The 15,186-nt window shown below is 47.8% G+C and overlaps 1 protein-coding gene across 1 annotated transcript in view; it reads right to left on the bottom strand.

The window, feature by feature from the left end:
* The window catches only part of HYDIN (HYDIN axonemal central pair apparatus protein), a gene marked incomplete at both ends in the record, with an annotated part of 149,106 nt that overhangs the window by 69,825 nt on the left and 64,095 nt on the right, over window positions 1-15,186 (bottom strand). The window contains 3 exons of the mRNA XM_082319070.1: window positions 838-1,093; window positions 4,519-4,757; window positions 13,230-13,382. Of these exons, the coding sequence (XP_082175196.1) occupies window positions 838-1,093; window positions 4,519-4,757; window positions 13,230-13,382 (648 nt within the window). The remainder of the gene's footprint in view (window positions 1-837; window positions 1,094-4,518; window positions 4,758-13,229; window positions 13,383-15,186) is intronic.

Below are 15,186 nucleotides of genomic sequence, written 5' to 3'. Positions count from 1 at the left end.
GCCCAGTGGTCCTGGAGACAGGGAATGCACATCAGGGTTAGCTGGCAGTTTCTCTGCAGAGTTGGATTTCCCCTGGGAAGAAGAGAGGAGGTCTCTCCAGGGAGGAGAACACCCAGTGACCCTGCTGAAGTCTGCCCCTCTGAGCTGCCGTCCAAGGGTGCTGCAAGACCTGGCTGCCCTTGGGACACTGGGGCTGGCTGACAGCCTGGGGCGAGCTGTTGTGGAAATACTGACAAAAGTCAAGCTGTCAATTATAATGATCCCTGGGAACAGTTTCCCACATGGAAAACGTCACTCCGATCATTAGATCTGACACACTGTGTTCATTTTTTTCCTCCAGGACTCAGTGCTAGACAAGCCCTCTGCCCATGTTTGTCTACAGAGGAAAAATGATGCTGCTCCCAGACACTCCCTCCCTTCACAGGTGTTTTGTTTTACTCCCTGCTTCCCCAAGATATATTACTTCGCATTTTTTTAATTTACTTTCCGCCTGTGCTCCTAGTCTAAGTGTAACTTATTTTCTCTGCCCTTCCTTTCTGCCTCAGCACACAACACCTTGTAACCTGCCGTTTGCCCCTGAAGTAGCAACACTTCCTTCAGCCTGTATTTTGGTATCAGCAAGTTGGGTTTACGGTAGCTATGGAAACACAAAAAGGCCTTAGCAACTGAGGGTGGCCAGCAAGGAAAGCAACTAGTGCTGCCATGGTAACTTGTGGCATTAAAACAGTTTCTTGAAAGCACTTGCTCATCTTCTCAGGCAAATGTCAAGGGGCTGCAGAAGAAATCCCAGTGGAGGTGATCTGATGGGGAAGGCTCAGCACTCATGGGGGACCTCACCTGGGGAGTGCTGGAGGAGCCTTCCAGCATCATCTCCATAGTCTTGCCCGGCATCAGCTCCATCCTCAGCGGTTGAAGCTTAAACACAGGACAGGTAGGTTTGCAGCTCTGGGAGGAATCTTTGCCCTTGGTGTTATTGATGGCAGGGAGACGATCACGCTGGCGAAATGGGGAGAAACCTTCCGTTGTCCAATAGAGCTGATGGGTGCGTCGTCCTTTGTTCGTTATCTTGAACCGGTAACAACAGGGATCCAGGCTAGAAGAGAAGTAGAGATGGAAAATGGCATGGGAGCTGCCATTTCCCAGCGGTCACCCAGCTTCAGTGCTCTGATGGCCTTATCTGACTGCACACTCAGCAATAAAGCCACCTCTGAAAAGGCTGACCTAGCTCAAAGCTACAGCAAGAGCTGGTTGTCCCTAAGTTTATCACCATCCAGCAGCTAGTCTGTTTGCGTACAGCAAGGAAAAGCTTCATGAAGAACTTCATCTCAGTTGCTACAGACAGAGCTTCACCAGCCTTTAGTGCTTAATACTCAGTGTTTTTCCGAGATGCTTCCTGCAGGTCTCGCTGCATCAGATGCTAAGCTGGCCTGTCCTTGCTGCAAGCGGATGGAGAAACAGGTTCACCGCCATTTCACCTTCCCCTTGGGAGCTGCTGCCTCAGATGGCTTCCTCTGAAGATGCTATTGGGGAGCTGCAGGGCATATAGACTCATGTGGTGATCTGGGCACCACTTGCCTCATTGGTGGGGACCCTGCCCTGGCACCCATGTTATCCCCCTCAGCCCCCCATCCCTTAGGGGCATCCAGCTCTCATCGCCCCCCAACTTACCAGCCTTTGCCTGAACAGTGCAGCTGGGTTTGTGTTTTAGGAAGACTGATGCACCGTGAGAACACAGGATCAACAGAAGTTTCCCCGATATGAACACAGCAGCAAGACCAGGTCTAGCTGCTGAGGGAATGGAGCGACAAGAGATGAATAACTAGAGCTAGATATAAAGGCAAATGAATATTCAATGGAAATTGATTCCTTCATGTAAAGAAACAACTGCAAGCTAGTCTGGAGTAATTATTTTACCCTCTATAAATCTGAGCACGACCAGGAAATGAATTGTTCCTGGAACAGTTACTGCCTTTTTGAGAGGTACAGAATATGTGCTTACAAAATGTGCGTCTGCTGCATGCAGCTAAATACAAACACAAAAGTGACAGTATAGAACAAACTAGTCTTTGAGAGAGACTGTTAAAAATGCTGTGTACAAGCTTAGTATGAAATGGTTTATGTTGTGGACAGCAACAGATCAAAGCTTGGAGCTCTGGGTAGATGCAGAATTTGTGGCTCTGGGAAAGCCCAACTCATCCACAATGTCACCTGGGTCCCACCTCAGCTCACCCGGTGGCAGCTCTGCAGCCGACAGCAATGGCAACAACTCGAAACAGAGCCTGCAGAACGAAGATGTGAAGGGGGGGCAGAGGACGATGACATGAACCACACTAACGTTGTCCCCTGCATTGTATTGCCAATTTGTGGCTGCACAGATCACAGGACACGCTGGACATGCACCAACCTCCCTGCCACATCCCTGCTGATGTGGATGGCTTGTGGGTGCATATTTAAACTGCTAAGATCTATCCTAAATACTTAAGGTAGGATTAACCTGATCTTTTTAACAAAAAGTTTACATATCAGAGCACTGTGGACCCTCTTTGTACCCAGGGAAAGGAACAGGCACTTCGAGAAGATGATTCCTCTTGCCCCAAGAGGTCTCCAACACAAGACGAGCAGCACTTTGAAACGGAAAAGGCTATTTTCCTCCCCTGTTTACAAGGACGTGCCTGATTTCAGACACACACATTGGGATCAACAAAGCCCCTCCTCTGAGCTAAGCTCTTTCAATTAACACTCTCAATTTATCCCACCCAACCTCAGTGGACTTCTACTCCTCTGCCTTTCAGAGCTCATCCTGCAGCCACCCTCGCTTGCCCGTGCCTCGAGCTGCCTCTGCGGTGTTGACAGAGGAGATAGCAAGGAAACAGGCAGGAGAAACAAGGAAAGAGTGAGTACATCTAATAAAGAGCAGCCTGGCAGGGGAGCCAGGGAAGACAAGTGAACTGAGGGATGATACATGCACGACATCCTTGTCTCTAAATTGGAGAGACATGGATTTGACAGATGGAGCACTCGCTGGGTAAGGAATTGGCTGGATGGTCGCACTCAAAGAGTTGCGGTCAATGGCTCTATGTCCAAGTGGAGACCAGCGATGCGTGGCGTTCCTCAGGGGTCGGTAGTGGGACCAGCGCTGTTTAACATCTTTGTCAGCGACACGGACAGTGGAATGAAGTGCACCCTCAGCAAGTCTGCCAACAACACCAAGCTGTGGGGTGCGGTCAACATGCTGGAGGGAAGGGATGCCATCCAGAGGGACCTGGACAGGCTTGAAAGGTGGTCCCACGTGAACCTCATGAAGTTCAACAAGGCCAGGTGCAAGGTCCTGCACATGGGTCGGGGCAATCCTAAGCACAAATACAGGCTGGGCAGAGAATGGATTGAGAGCAGCCTTGAGGAGAAGGACTTGGGGGTGTTGGTTGATGAGAAACTCAGCGTGACCCAGCAAGGTGTGCTTGCAGCCCAGGAGGCCAACCATATCCTGGGCTGCATCAAAAGAAGCGTGAGCAGCAGGTCGAGGGAGGTGATTCTGCCCCTCTACTCCACTCTCGTGAGACCCCACCTGGAGTGCTGCGTCCAGCTCTGGGGCCCCCAACATAAGAAGGACACGGACCTGTTGGAGCAAGTCCAGAGGAGAGCCATGAAGATGATCAGAGGGCTGGAGCACCTCTCCTATGAAGGCAGGCTGAAAGAGTTGGGGTTGTTCAGCCTGGAGAAGAGAAGGCTCTGGGGAGACCTTATAGCAGCCTTCCAGTACCTGAAGGGGGTCTACAAGAAAGCTGGAGAGGAACTTTTTACAAGGGTAGGTAGTGACAGTACAAGGGGTAATGGCTTTAAACTGAAAAAGGGTAGATTTAGATTAGATATAAGGAATAAATACTTCACTGTGAGGATGGTGAGGCACTGGAACTTTGAGCAACCTGGTCCAGTGGAAGGCGTCCCTGACCATGGCAGGGGGGTTGGAACCAGCTGATCTTTAAGGTCCCTTCCAACCCAAACCATTCTATGATTCTATGAAAGACAAATTCTGCTGCTCCTCCAGGACTCCTGGGCAGATGGGAAATAAAACAGCACCATTAATTTAGTCGAGGGCTTGCTAACAAGCTACCACCAAGGTTTTCCACTATTGTGAGATGATACTCCATAGTGAATGGAAAAGCAAGCAACATTATTGCAGAGGGAAATATGTTTATACTTGTAATGTAGCATTTTTCAGCCATAGGCTTCTGGGACCTGCTGTTTCCCTCCAAATCTTTATTTGATAAAGTGAGGAAATAAACGTGTTATAACTAAGGGCAACTCAGTGACAATTTAGCAACTGGTTTCCATTTTGGTGGCTTTTGAGGGTATTTAACAACTTTAAAATGGCCTCAAAATGTTTCCAAAGGAATTCCTGTGGCTTCAGTGCAACAGAGCCAGGAACTTGAGCACCGAAGGAGAACTAGCCTGAAGGACTACAGCAAAAGTCCTCCTTGCTGAGCCCACAGCAGAAGTGGGAGCTGAGAGATACCCTACCTGAAGTGGGGTCCCAAGTTGAGCTCCGGAGCAAAGGGTTTGTCAGTGACAATTGTGGTGCCGATGCCAACAGCCTGGACAGGGATGACGTAGGTATGGCTGTTCTCTATGAATAGGTTCACCTCATCCTTGAATTTCTCAGTGTCATCCAAGTTTGCTATGACAGTCACAGACACCTCAGTCTCGGAGGGGATCACTCCTTTACTGGGTTCAATCCTCCAGCGTGAGCATTTGCCAGCCTGTAAGACAAGCCAAACACTAACTTAGGATGGAAACCATGGACCCTGGTCTCTTGTGGGGTGCAGGAAAAGGAAGGACTAAAGGCATGAGGGTAAAAAACACAAAGGCTTAATTTCCCTAAATCTAAGCTACAGTGTCTGGAAAGAGCAACTATGCAGGAGCTTATACAACCTGTATTTTACCCTCCTTTCACAGACTCATTTCATTAACCCAGTTCTGCCCAACCCAAGGGATGCTCATCCTCAGGAGAAGACTATTCCCCCTCAGGTCTCTCTTCTGGAGTGCACACCAAGGGAAGCTACTTTATCTCTCCTGGCTTCCTGACAACGGTGGCCAGGTTTGCATAAAGGCTCAAGGCCAGATGAAGCCAGGACTGCTCAAATCCCACTGCGGCAGCCACACAGCTTGGGGGTACTGCTGAGAGCCTGAAGAATAACTCTGCAAAGCCGGCTGATCAAAACCCCAAAGTCTTCTTTCCCAAGAGTTAGGCAGTGCTTCTCAACAGCCCCTGAAGGACTGAAGCACTCAGTTCCCACTGATCATCGCTGCAGCGAGGTGCCCCACTGTCCTCAACTTTGGAAAATTCAGCTATAAATGTTTAGAGTAGGGCAGTAAGAAAATAAGCAGAAAGAAAACTGCAAGACTTGCCCTGTGAACATTGCCCAGGCTTCCCAAACACTCTCTTCCTCTGGTTTCTCATGGACCTCCCTCTACGGATGGGGCAATAAGGGTGCTGGACTCTCAGTCCATCTAAAACCATATTCACAGGGAGCAGGCTTGCAGCAGAGAGAGAAATGCATGCAATGCTCCATGGCAAGCACAAAATGCTCTGGGATGTAGATGTACAGCTTCAAAGTGTCCATCACAGGGTTAGTGGTATATGCATCACAGTTCAGTGCTGTGTTCGGGACGACAGACACTACTCACCCAAAACACCGCAGTATTGTAAGAGAAGAGGTTTTTTCCTTTTTTTAATAGAAAGCAACGATGTGCTTGGAGGCCTGACAGGATCCAAGCAAGTGCCTGATTCAGGTGAAGTTAGCTTGAGTTTCCATCCGTCAGGCTGGCGGCACTGAGCTGTAACAGGACACCAGCCAGCCCAAGGGAGAACATCAGAAAACCAAGCAGCACTTCAAAGTCATGGAAAGCATTTTAAATAACGCCCCAAAACGACCTCTGCTAATGAGGGTGAGACTAGCTGAAGGCCAGGGAAGCAATAACTTGCTGAGCATTCGGGTCCCAGCAGCATGTGTAGGTGCCCCAGCTATGATAACTCCTTAGGCTGACTGCACCCTGCATGGAGAGCAGGAGAGGTCTGCACGCCTGCATCCCAGGATGGAGCATGCCAAAGGCATCAAAATTATTCCAGGGACTGGCAAAATTAATAAAATCAGCTCCATTTAATTTGTCCTCTACAGCTGCAAGAGAAAGTCTTAAAAAAATCAAGGTGAGAATGGGATGGAAGGTAGTCAGCACAGGCTAAACACTGGGGCTCTGCTTCTCCATGAGGACCCAGCTAGGCTTTTTTCACTCCTACATCTTCCACATTCATTATTACCTGAAACCTACTCTCCACTCTTCTGGTTTGGGACTTCATAGTCTGTTAGGGAATAGTCTTATATTCCCTTTGAGGTCTGGCTAATTATCATTTTGTTTTCTGCGCCCCTGACACTCCTTGGTTGCAGAGGAGGAGCAGTACTCGAAAACCAGGCTGAACTCGGGGCATCTAGCTAGACTGGAAGATAGCAAACAAAGCAAAACCTCTCAGGAGAGCTCTACCTGCTTACCCAGAGATACTACAGTCATTGAGCCTCCTAAAACCATCAAAAAAATCAGCACCAAACTAATTTTCGTCTCAAAGGCCAATGATGCACACAACCCCAGGCAGGTAAACAAGAGAAGACTGACCTCACTGACCATATAGGAGCCCACCAACCCTATTCTGTTGTCCCTGCATCCCATGCATAGCTGATCACTAGCCTCAGAGGCATCCACTGCACTGCCATCAGCCAAGGGCTACCCAGCCAACACGTTCATACCAAGCCAGTGGGTGTTAGGTTTTCATTGACGTTAATGTACAACTTTTCCTCTGATTCATGCTGACACAGGGTAGCTCACTTGAAAAGGAGACCTGATAGCTCTGCTCCAGAGGTGAATCTGCAAGTCTGCTATCTGACAAAGCTCATTTATCAAAGCTTGGCAACAAGCCGGGCAGTAAATTGTACCAAGAAACTATTACTGAGGAATAATGATAGGTTGTCTCGATGGAGCCAGACTTTGAATTTCCCAGGGTGACCCAGCGCAGACCCACTGTGCCCTGCCAGGCCAACAGCCCACTCCAGAGGAGCATGATTTGCATCGTGTCCTCATTCCTTCAGTTAGCATTTGGTGTGGGTCCAAGGGGCAGCACAGTGCATCACTGAACAGGAGACCTGCCAGGACCATAAGGCTCTACCGGCCAGATTCACTCAGGTTTCTAGGTCAGCTTCTGCCTACACCCATCCAGGCTATGTCCCAGAGACAAGAAATCTCTTGCAGCCCTGCTAAAAAACTCCATCACTTTAGAGACCAAGATCTAACTTCTGATAACATCCCTGCTACTTGCTTATCCCTGAATGCTCTGAAAAACAATGCAATAGCTGTATGCACTGGATAGACAAATATGGTGGCTATTTTTGGTGCTGTAGGAGCTTGCACTATTGGACATCAGAGTCCCCAGATACTAGGCAAGGGTAGGGATCAATCACTTAATCAAGAAGTTCAATGCTGAGATCATTTGCTTCTCCCAGGACAGACGTCCATTGTGAATAACAGCTGCCAAAATTTGGTTATAATGGACATCAGCGTGCAGCTGAGAGATGGATGGATGGACGGATGCCCTCAGGGACAACTGAGGAGCCACCACACTTTGTTCTCTTGAAGCTGCTTAAAGCTAGTTAAAGTGATCTGGTCATTCTGGCCTCGCACATGCGAAAGAGGAAGCAGAACTCCATATTAAAAATGCAGCTGTACTTTACCAAGTCATAGCTCTAGTGAGAGAGCATTCACACCTTGTCAGGCTGACCCAGTGCTCCTCGTGGAGGTTGCACATGAAGGGGAAATAAAACCCCGTCCTACATCAGTTGTGCACAGAGCCTTGTCCCAGGTGTTTTAGCAGCCTCAAGGTGGGGGACCCTGCGTTCTTATTTCAAAGCTACTCTTTATCTGCGCAAACTGCCAGTGGCAGAAAACAGCCCAAAAGCACCCTGAGCCACAGCAGGAGGTGGAGATCAGAGCATGGGGCTGGCTAGATGCTCCCACCACCCACCAGCCTCCTCCTGGCACCTCAGCATCAGCGACTGCTCAGGAAAAGCATGGGGACCACCCACGTTAATCAGTTAGCCTCTGCTCCAGAGGACCATCAAGGGGATGTTTTATGAAATCAAGAGGCAGAGCCACTAAAGCCAGTGAAGAAAATAAAAATTAAAAAGTATGGCACTCACTGCAACTGACAATGGAGCCTAATTTGTTACGCTTGGTTCAGCCAGTATCAGACTGCTGAGCGAGCTAATGAAGCTTGTCTCCATCTGTGTCCCCTGTCTACAGCTCACCCCTCCAGATCCCATCTACCCTCCTCACTGGGCTGGGGAGACCAGTGCCACCGCTCCGCGCATCGGGTTTCGCCAGCCAGGGCACAGGCACGGCTTGGCTGGTTGCTTCCAAGCACAACATTTAATAACCAAACTCCTCCTGCTTTTCCTTTGGAAAAAGCACTCTACTGAGTCACTCTTGCTTCTAGGAACGTAATTGCCTTGAAGACTTCTACCCTTCTTTAAAACATTTGGCCAATGGGTGCAGCACAATACGATGAGCTTAGTTTCCCTAGACAAGCAGAATAACAATTTCTTCGATTACTGAAATACAGCAATTTTGAAAGGGCATGAACTCATATAAGATACATGACATGATAAAAAAACCAAAAGTTTTCTCTGTGGCCCCGTTTCCGGTACCTTTTCCAAGGTCTCCTCCAAACCTCTGCTCTTCTTTTTAAGAGCCAGATGCCCTGGACCTAAGTCTGTGCAACACTGGGAGGGACACAGCCTTCCACCTTCCTCTGGTTTTCATACAACTGGTCGCCAGCACAAGACTGGGTGCTCCTGGCCCTGACCCCTGTTCATGACTGATGCCATGAGTTTCCAGGCATGGTCCAGCTCTGGCAAGACCAAACTGCGTGGAAATCAGCAAATTGGTACTGCAGTGTTCGCAAAACACAGCCTCTAAAAACGAAACCAATGGTTTAAGTCAAAAGGTGAGCTTTCAGAGCACCATGAGGCTCTGGTGGGACAGCTCTGGAAAGAGTTAAGCCCATGCATCTTTAAAAGCTCTGCTCACCTTGGAAGAGACCACATATTCAGGGCCAATGCTGCCCTTACCCTAGAAAGTTAATTTAACATTTATTTCTAAATAACATTGCAGATATTTGAAGGGCACAGCACTGTCTGCCCATGTCTCGCTACGAGCAAACACTGATGGGCTGGCTAATTATTCAGATGCTTAGGAAAAAAAAGTGTAATTTACAGTAGATTTAAAAACCACCCTCTTGCCAATTCAAGTCTGCTCCGACTTCAGTAAGAGCAGTTGGAGAGAGCTACGAACAATGCCAACACGCTCTTCAAAGCCTTCCCTCCCCGCAGCCTGCACAGTTCGCTCAGATAGCAACAAAATCACCCATCAGACAGAACAAGAAAGAATCACTAAAGCAGCATCCCTTTATCGGCACTGTTTTTAAGTTTATCTCCATGGTTTGCTGTCTTTCCATATGGCCATTTCTTTAAGAAAGGGAATGTCGTCAAAAGCTTGAGATAATAAGCAATGAAATTAGTAAATGAAACAAATCCCGCACTAATGAGGAGAGAAGTAAGTATGGGAATGGGAACTGCGTGTTCTCTCCCTGCTTACACCAAGTTTGACCAAGAGCCTTTATATGCTGCCTGAAAATCAGTTAATTTTCTCCAGTGAATCCCAGTGAGAAGATAAAGTTACAGCTTTTTTTTTTTTTTTTTTTTTAAATAAACAAAACTTGTGTCTTCTGCAATGTCAGCTCCAGTTGAATCTGACGACAGCTTATCCTTGGGAACATGGAAGGGGATCTGCTCGCCAGGCACTCTCCTGAAGATGACAACACATCTGGCTGTACAACTGCTGCTGGAAACCAGGCGGCAGCGAGCTCCATTGCGAACACAGGGCTCTGGATTAGGGAGGTCAAGGATCAGGTCAAAGGAGACAGGACCCCCAATTAGGAAACAGAGCACCATCACTAGAAGAGGAAGTCCCAAGAAAGGTTTTCTTTCTCCTCCCTCATTACAAGGCACCAGGAAACCACCGTTTGCCTCCCAGCACTAGCACATAGCAGACCCAGCATGGTGGTTATGCGGGCAGAAGGAAGCTGCCACTGATTAAGAAAAATTATACCCGAGGCCTGTCTTTTCTTTCCTGATCACACAAGCATGAGGTGCTGCTGCCTTCTGTGATGCTGAGAGATGTCATTCTTAGTAGCCGACTAGAAGATCCCTGAGAAGACAGAGTGACAAAGAACAAGTAGGAAACGATCAAAGAAAGATGCTTTTTCCTCTCTGCCTTTCTGCAGGGAGAGAAAACACTTCCATTAATCAACACAACTCTTTTGCACTTGTCAATATGGCAAAAATCAGACACCTAGGGAAACAAGAAAAGAAGACGAGAGCAGCAGCAAGGAGGAGAAACAGCCACCTTTTTCATCAGGTCGCATCAGCCCCCAGCTAAGCTGCAGCAGCTCCTTCATGTTGACCTATTCCTCCAGTCTTTTCTACCACAAAAAAGGCAAACCCTCCCCCCCTGCTGGATCCAGAGGATGCTCTAACAGAGCTGCCTGGCAGCTGGGAAAGCAATCTGACAAGGAAAAGTACATCAGACAGGCATGATTCAGTGGATGAGCATGGTGTGACACACTGGTCCCAAGGGTCACAGACCTGCAGATACCCTGGCAAGTAGGGATAAGCCAACAGAGGACTAGGGTATGAAGTCCTTACATTCTTCTTCAAACCCAAAAAGCCCCATTTCAATGCAAAACTTCGGAGGTTTTTTATTTATCTCCTTCTGGTGGCAGAGATGCTCAGTGTTGCTCCCCACAACTCATCCAACAGAGAGAAGAGGGGTACAGGGAAGCCTGTGCACAAGGGCTACTCCAGGTAATTCCTTAAGTCACTATCCCAAAGTGAAGTTGTCCACAAAAAAGCATCTCAGCTTGCTCAGATAATGCTCTTTTCTCCCACAAAGCCAGAAGAAAAGCTTGACTAGACAGGAATAGCCATTTGCATGTGATGGTTAAGAACACCACCAAGGTGGCAGCATGGCCATCTGCATTACGGTATTTTCCTTTTCTGTTTTGAACAAGACACCAGCCTTTTACTTGCCCTGTTACTGCCCCTTAATTTAATCTCATTCAGTTTGTTGAGCTGCCAGTCAGCATGCTGTAACATTGCTGATCCAACGCTGCTGTGAAAATTTCAATCAATAGCTCTTTCTTTCAAGTGGGGACCGTGATCCATAAGCCTAACTGCAAACAGACACGGTTTCGAGATTAGCCATCAAACGGGAGACAGGGAAATCACAGCTCGCCGTCCTGCAGCAATCTCCAAGCAGGATATCAAAGCAGCAGCTTTGACATCTTAGAGAACACAAGACTTGGGTGGAGGGGCACAAGTGAATGAAGGATATCCAAGTTGCCCACCAGCTAGACTAAGGGACAGCCGGAGCCAGTTCTGCTCTCAGATGTACATGTGCAGTTCACCCTGACACCCGAATGCATCTCAAATTTTATCTCCAAAATGATTCAGTCCTCTCTTTTTCCCATCAATAAACCGCCGGGCAGCCTAAGGCAGCAGCAAAGGGCAAAACTTCAACTGAGGCAGCAAAACAGCACCAAAGTAGGCAGCTGCTGAGGGCAAGGGAGTAGGTTGAGCACATCTCGCCCACCGCAGTGCTGCTCCCATCAGACAGGCTCAGCATCACGGTGTTGAAGAGTCTGAAGAGCCCTTGTTGAAACGGCTGATCAAGCAGGTTCCCAGGACCTGCCTCCTTGAACATCTCCATAATACCAGCAGCTATCCTGAGAAGCTGAGATGCTCACGGTGGGGTAACTCAACGCTGTGAAGTCAGCAGGGGGGACTACGGAGCAGCAGAGTCCATCTTTACTGCTGGAAAAGAAACCATCCCTGAACCACCTCATATTATTCTTCTGTTTATTGATTAGCCACAATATTTGCAGAGATTGCAGTGAAGCAGGATAGGATTTATTGCACAATCCCATAAATTAGGGCACTGAGGAAAAGGAGAGGCAGATCTACCCCTGCAAGCACCCTGGCTACACTGCAAGCTGCCCAGGGGAGGGAGGGAAGGCATTACACTGGGACAACAGTACCTAAATACAGCCCTGCAGGTCGGTCATGCAGGGTACAAGCATGCAAAAACCATCATTTATATGACAGTACCACCCATTTAAGGTGGCTTGCTCTCTGCAGAGATGGAAAGTAGATTTTCATTGTGGAGTCAAAGAAAGCTGCCCTGGGAATCCCCCACTTCAAGGTTACATTTACCCTCCTGGGCACAGAAACTGGAGTGAAACAGCTGGAAAAGTAGCAAGAGAGAAATTCAGCCTGGGCTAACCAACCCACCTAGCACAGAGAAGCACAAATCTCCTCCAAACCCCTGTTTTCCTGCCCCGATCTTCCCCACAGTGGGGAGCACATCCCACCCAGCCTAGCATGCAAGCCCTTCCCAGCTGCACTATCCCTGCTCCCCCTGCCAGGGAAGCAGCCAAGCTCTCCTTCTGCTATACAGCTTGTCACACAATGCAGCCTCCATGAATTAAATAGCTTTTTTCTGCAGCTAGTCTCCAGAGAGGCTCTGCAATGCTACGGAGTCCACAGACTCTGTAGGTACATGACCCTTACAAGTATATTTTTGTGCAACAACCCAGCTGGTTTGACCACCAGCAGATGTGAAACTCACCTCACCACGAGCAGTTTGAGGACAGACCTCACACCCTAGTCTCTAGTGTCAACAGGAGTTTGAGGCAAGGCAGATGCAGATGTAACAGGGAAACCACAGGGAAACCCATGCCTTTTCAGGAGCAAAGGGCCACAAGGTTCTCTTGATCTTAGAGCTCCAAAAACATGACTCTCAGAGCTAAATACCTTCCACAAAATAAAGGGAGAACTTGTAAAAATGATCCAGACTCATTTCTGCTCAAACATCTATGCAAATTCTCTGTTATACTGAGGGGTCCCCCAGCTAAAAACTGCCACCAGACCCAGGCTCCTCTTGCTGCATTGTGATGGAATATCTTACTTTCTCTCTCAGATAGCAATGTGGAAATATTGCATATAAAAATCAAATCACAGGCTGCTATGGACCAGTCATTTTTCTTAGAAAATAGCCCCACAGATACTTACCATCTCTGCCCAGAAGGATGCAGGGATGACAGCCTGATTGGAGAGGTGGAGAGTTCGGGAAGCATCCTGTAGAACTTGGATACTGCCAAAATTTATCTTACTCGGATGCACGTAGACAACTGGTCCTTCTCCAATGCTCACTAAATGGATTTTCTGCTCCAGGAAGCAAATAGGAAAGATGAAAAAAAAAAGACCAAAAAAAACCAAAAACAGAGAAAGTTTAAAAAGATTGGACAGCTCTAAGGGGACTTCTAGACTGGGGGATAATTATGGCTGTTTGATGTTTTCAGTGCTGTAACACTGATGCAGAAGGCCTGGAGCAAGTGTGGGATCTAGAGTGATCCCATCTCAAAGCCACCAGCTCCCATTATCCAGGGATAAAGAAAGCCAGTTTCCCATGATTGCTTTTTCACACCTCCTCCACACTGTTAGCTCTTCTTCCTCTACCCTGTGCCTGCTCCCACTCCTTTTACTGCTCAATTTTGCCCCGGACCACCCTCCCTGACTTCTGCTGCTGCACAGCCACGCTTGGACAGTAACTTCTTTAACATTCCCAAAACTACACCTGTGAAAACCAGCAAAAGTCAGCAAGCAGCTTCTTCAGAGTAGAGATCATGGTAGTTGCCTCTGATTTGTGCTTATGTGTATTCCTGGTATTATATGAATAACAGACATTAATTATTAATTACATCATTCAAGCAGTATTTTGTTCTTTTGACAGCCTGAGACCCAAAAGTTTTGTTCTTGCAGAACTGGCACAGACTATTGGAGGAGGAATGCAGATCCCTTTGCTAAACCACCTTCTCACATCATTAAAAACAATGAGAATTTATCCAAGTCTGGCTGGATTTCACTAGTTCTAAACACCCCAACTCTTAAACAGGATCTGAATGCATAAAACTCCCAACACTGACAAGCTGCTGTATGATTCACTGGAGGGCACGGAGTATGATTTAACCACAAAAGAAACCAGCCTCCATGATGTAAAACCTTTAATGATGTCTGACTCAAGGAAATGGCATTGACAGCTGTCAGAATCACTAGTCCAACTCAGCCAGAAGGAGCAACATCCAGAAACGCTCATCCCTTGACAGGACACTACTGCGTGCAAGTAAGAGCCAAAAATCACGTACCAAGGCTGCTACCTCAAAAATAAGGAACTGAAGCCATACATGATGATGGATCTTTTATCCCTCTGGGAGAAAGGAGGCATGGAGAGCTGCAGTCTGGGTGATGCTGCTCAAAGGTCCCGGGAAGAAGGGGCTGGAGGGAAGAGCTGTGCCTCACCAGCTGGCTTTGCCTCCAGGTGACAGTGGTGTGGAAGCAGCAAAGGCAGGGCAGAACCCTTTGGAGATGGGCAGAATAACATCTGGAGGATGCCCAGGCTAGCTGGCTTCAATTAGAGTGTGTACTAACACAATATATCCTCACCAAGGAAAGGGTTTATTAAAAAAAAAAAAAACAAACCACAAAAACAAACAAAAAACCAACCAAACAAACAAACAAAAAACAACAAAAAAACCCCGAACAAAACATCCTTTATCTACAGTCTTCTTAAAAGGGACAAGAAAAACCCTGTTCAAGAGCATTACAGGCAATGTGACACATGGGGAAAGGCAGTAAAAGGAGATGGCAACTTTGCTATCAGTAATATTGCCATGCATACACACACCCCCAGCAGCACTGCTGTCTTTGTTGATGGGTATGGAATGTCACATTTGATCATTTAGGAAAGAACAGCATCTGGCCCTGGCAGACAGCTGTGGTTTAAGTGACGGCTTATTCTGATAGCAGCCAGCTGCCAAATCGCCTGCCCGTGGCACATGAAGCTGTCTTGCCACCGGTAACCCCAGGGTTGGGTTTTACCAGCTCCTTAATGCAGGAGATTACATGCACTAAATTGAAGCTGGCATGCAGTCATCGGCAAACAAAATACCAGACAACAGACCCATGGAGG

The sequence above is a fragment of the Platalea leucorodia genome (genome assembly GCF_965183815.1).
Source record: "Platalea leucorodia genome assembly, chromosome: 8".
Lineage (NCBI taxonomy): Eukaryota > Metazoa > Chordata > Aves > Pelecaniformes > Threskiornithidae > Platalea > Platalea leucorodia.
Note: the sequence above shows the minus strand (reverse complement) of the source record. Positions and strands in the feature narration are given on the sequence as shown.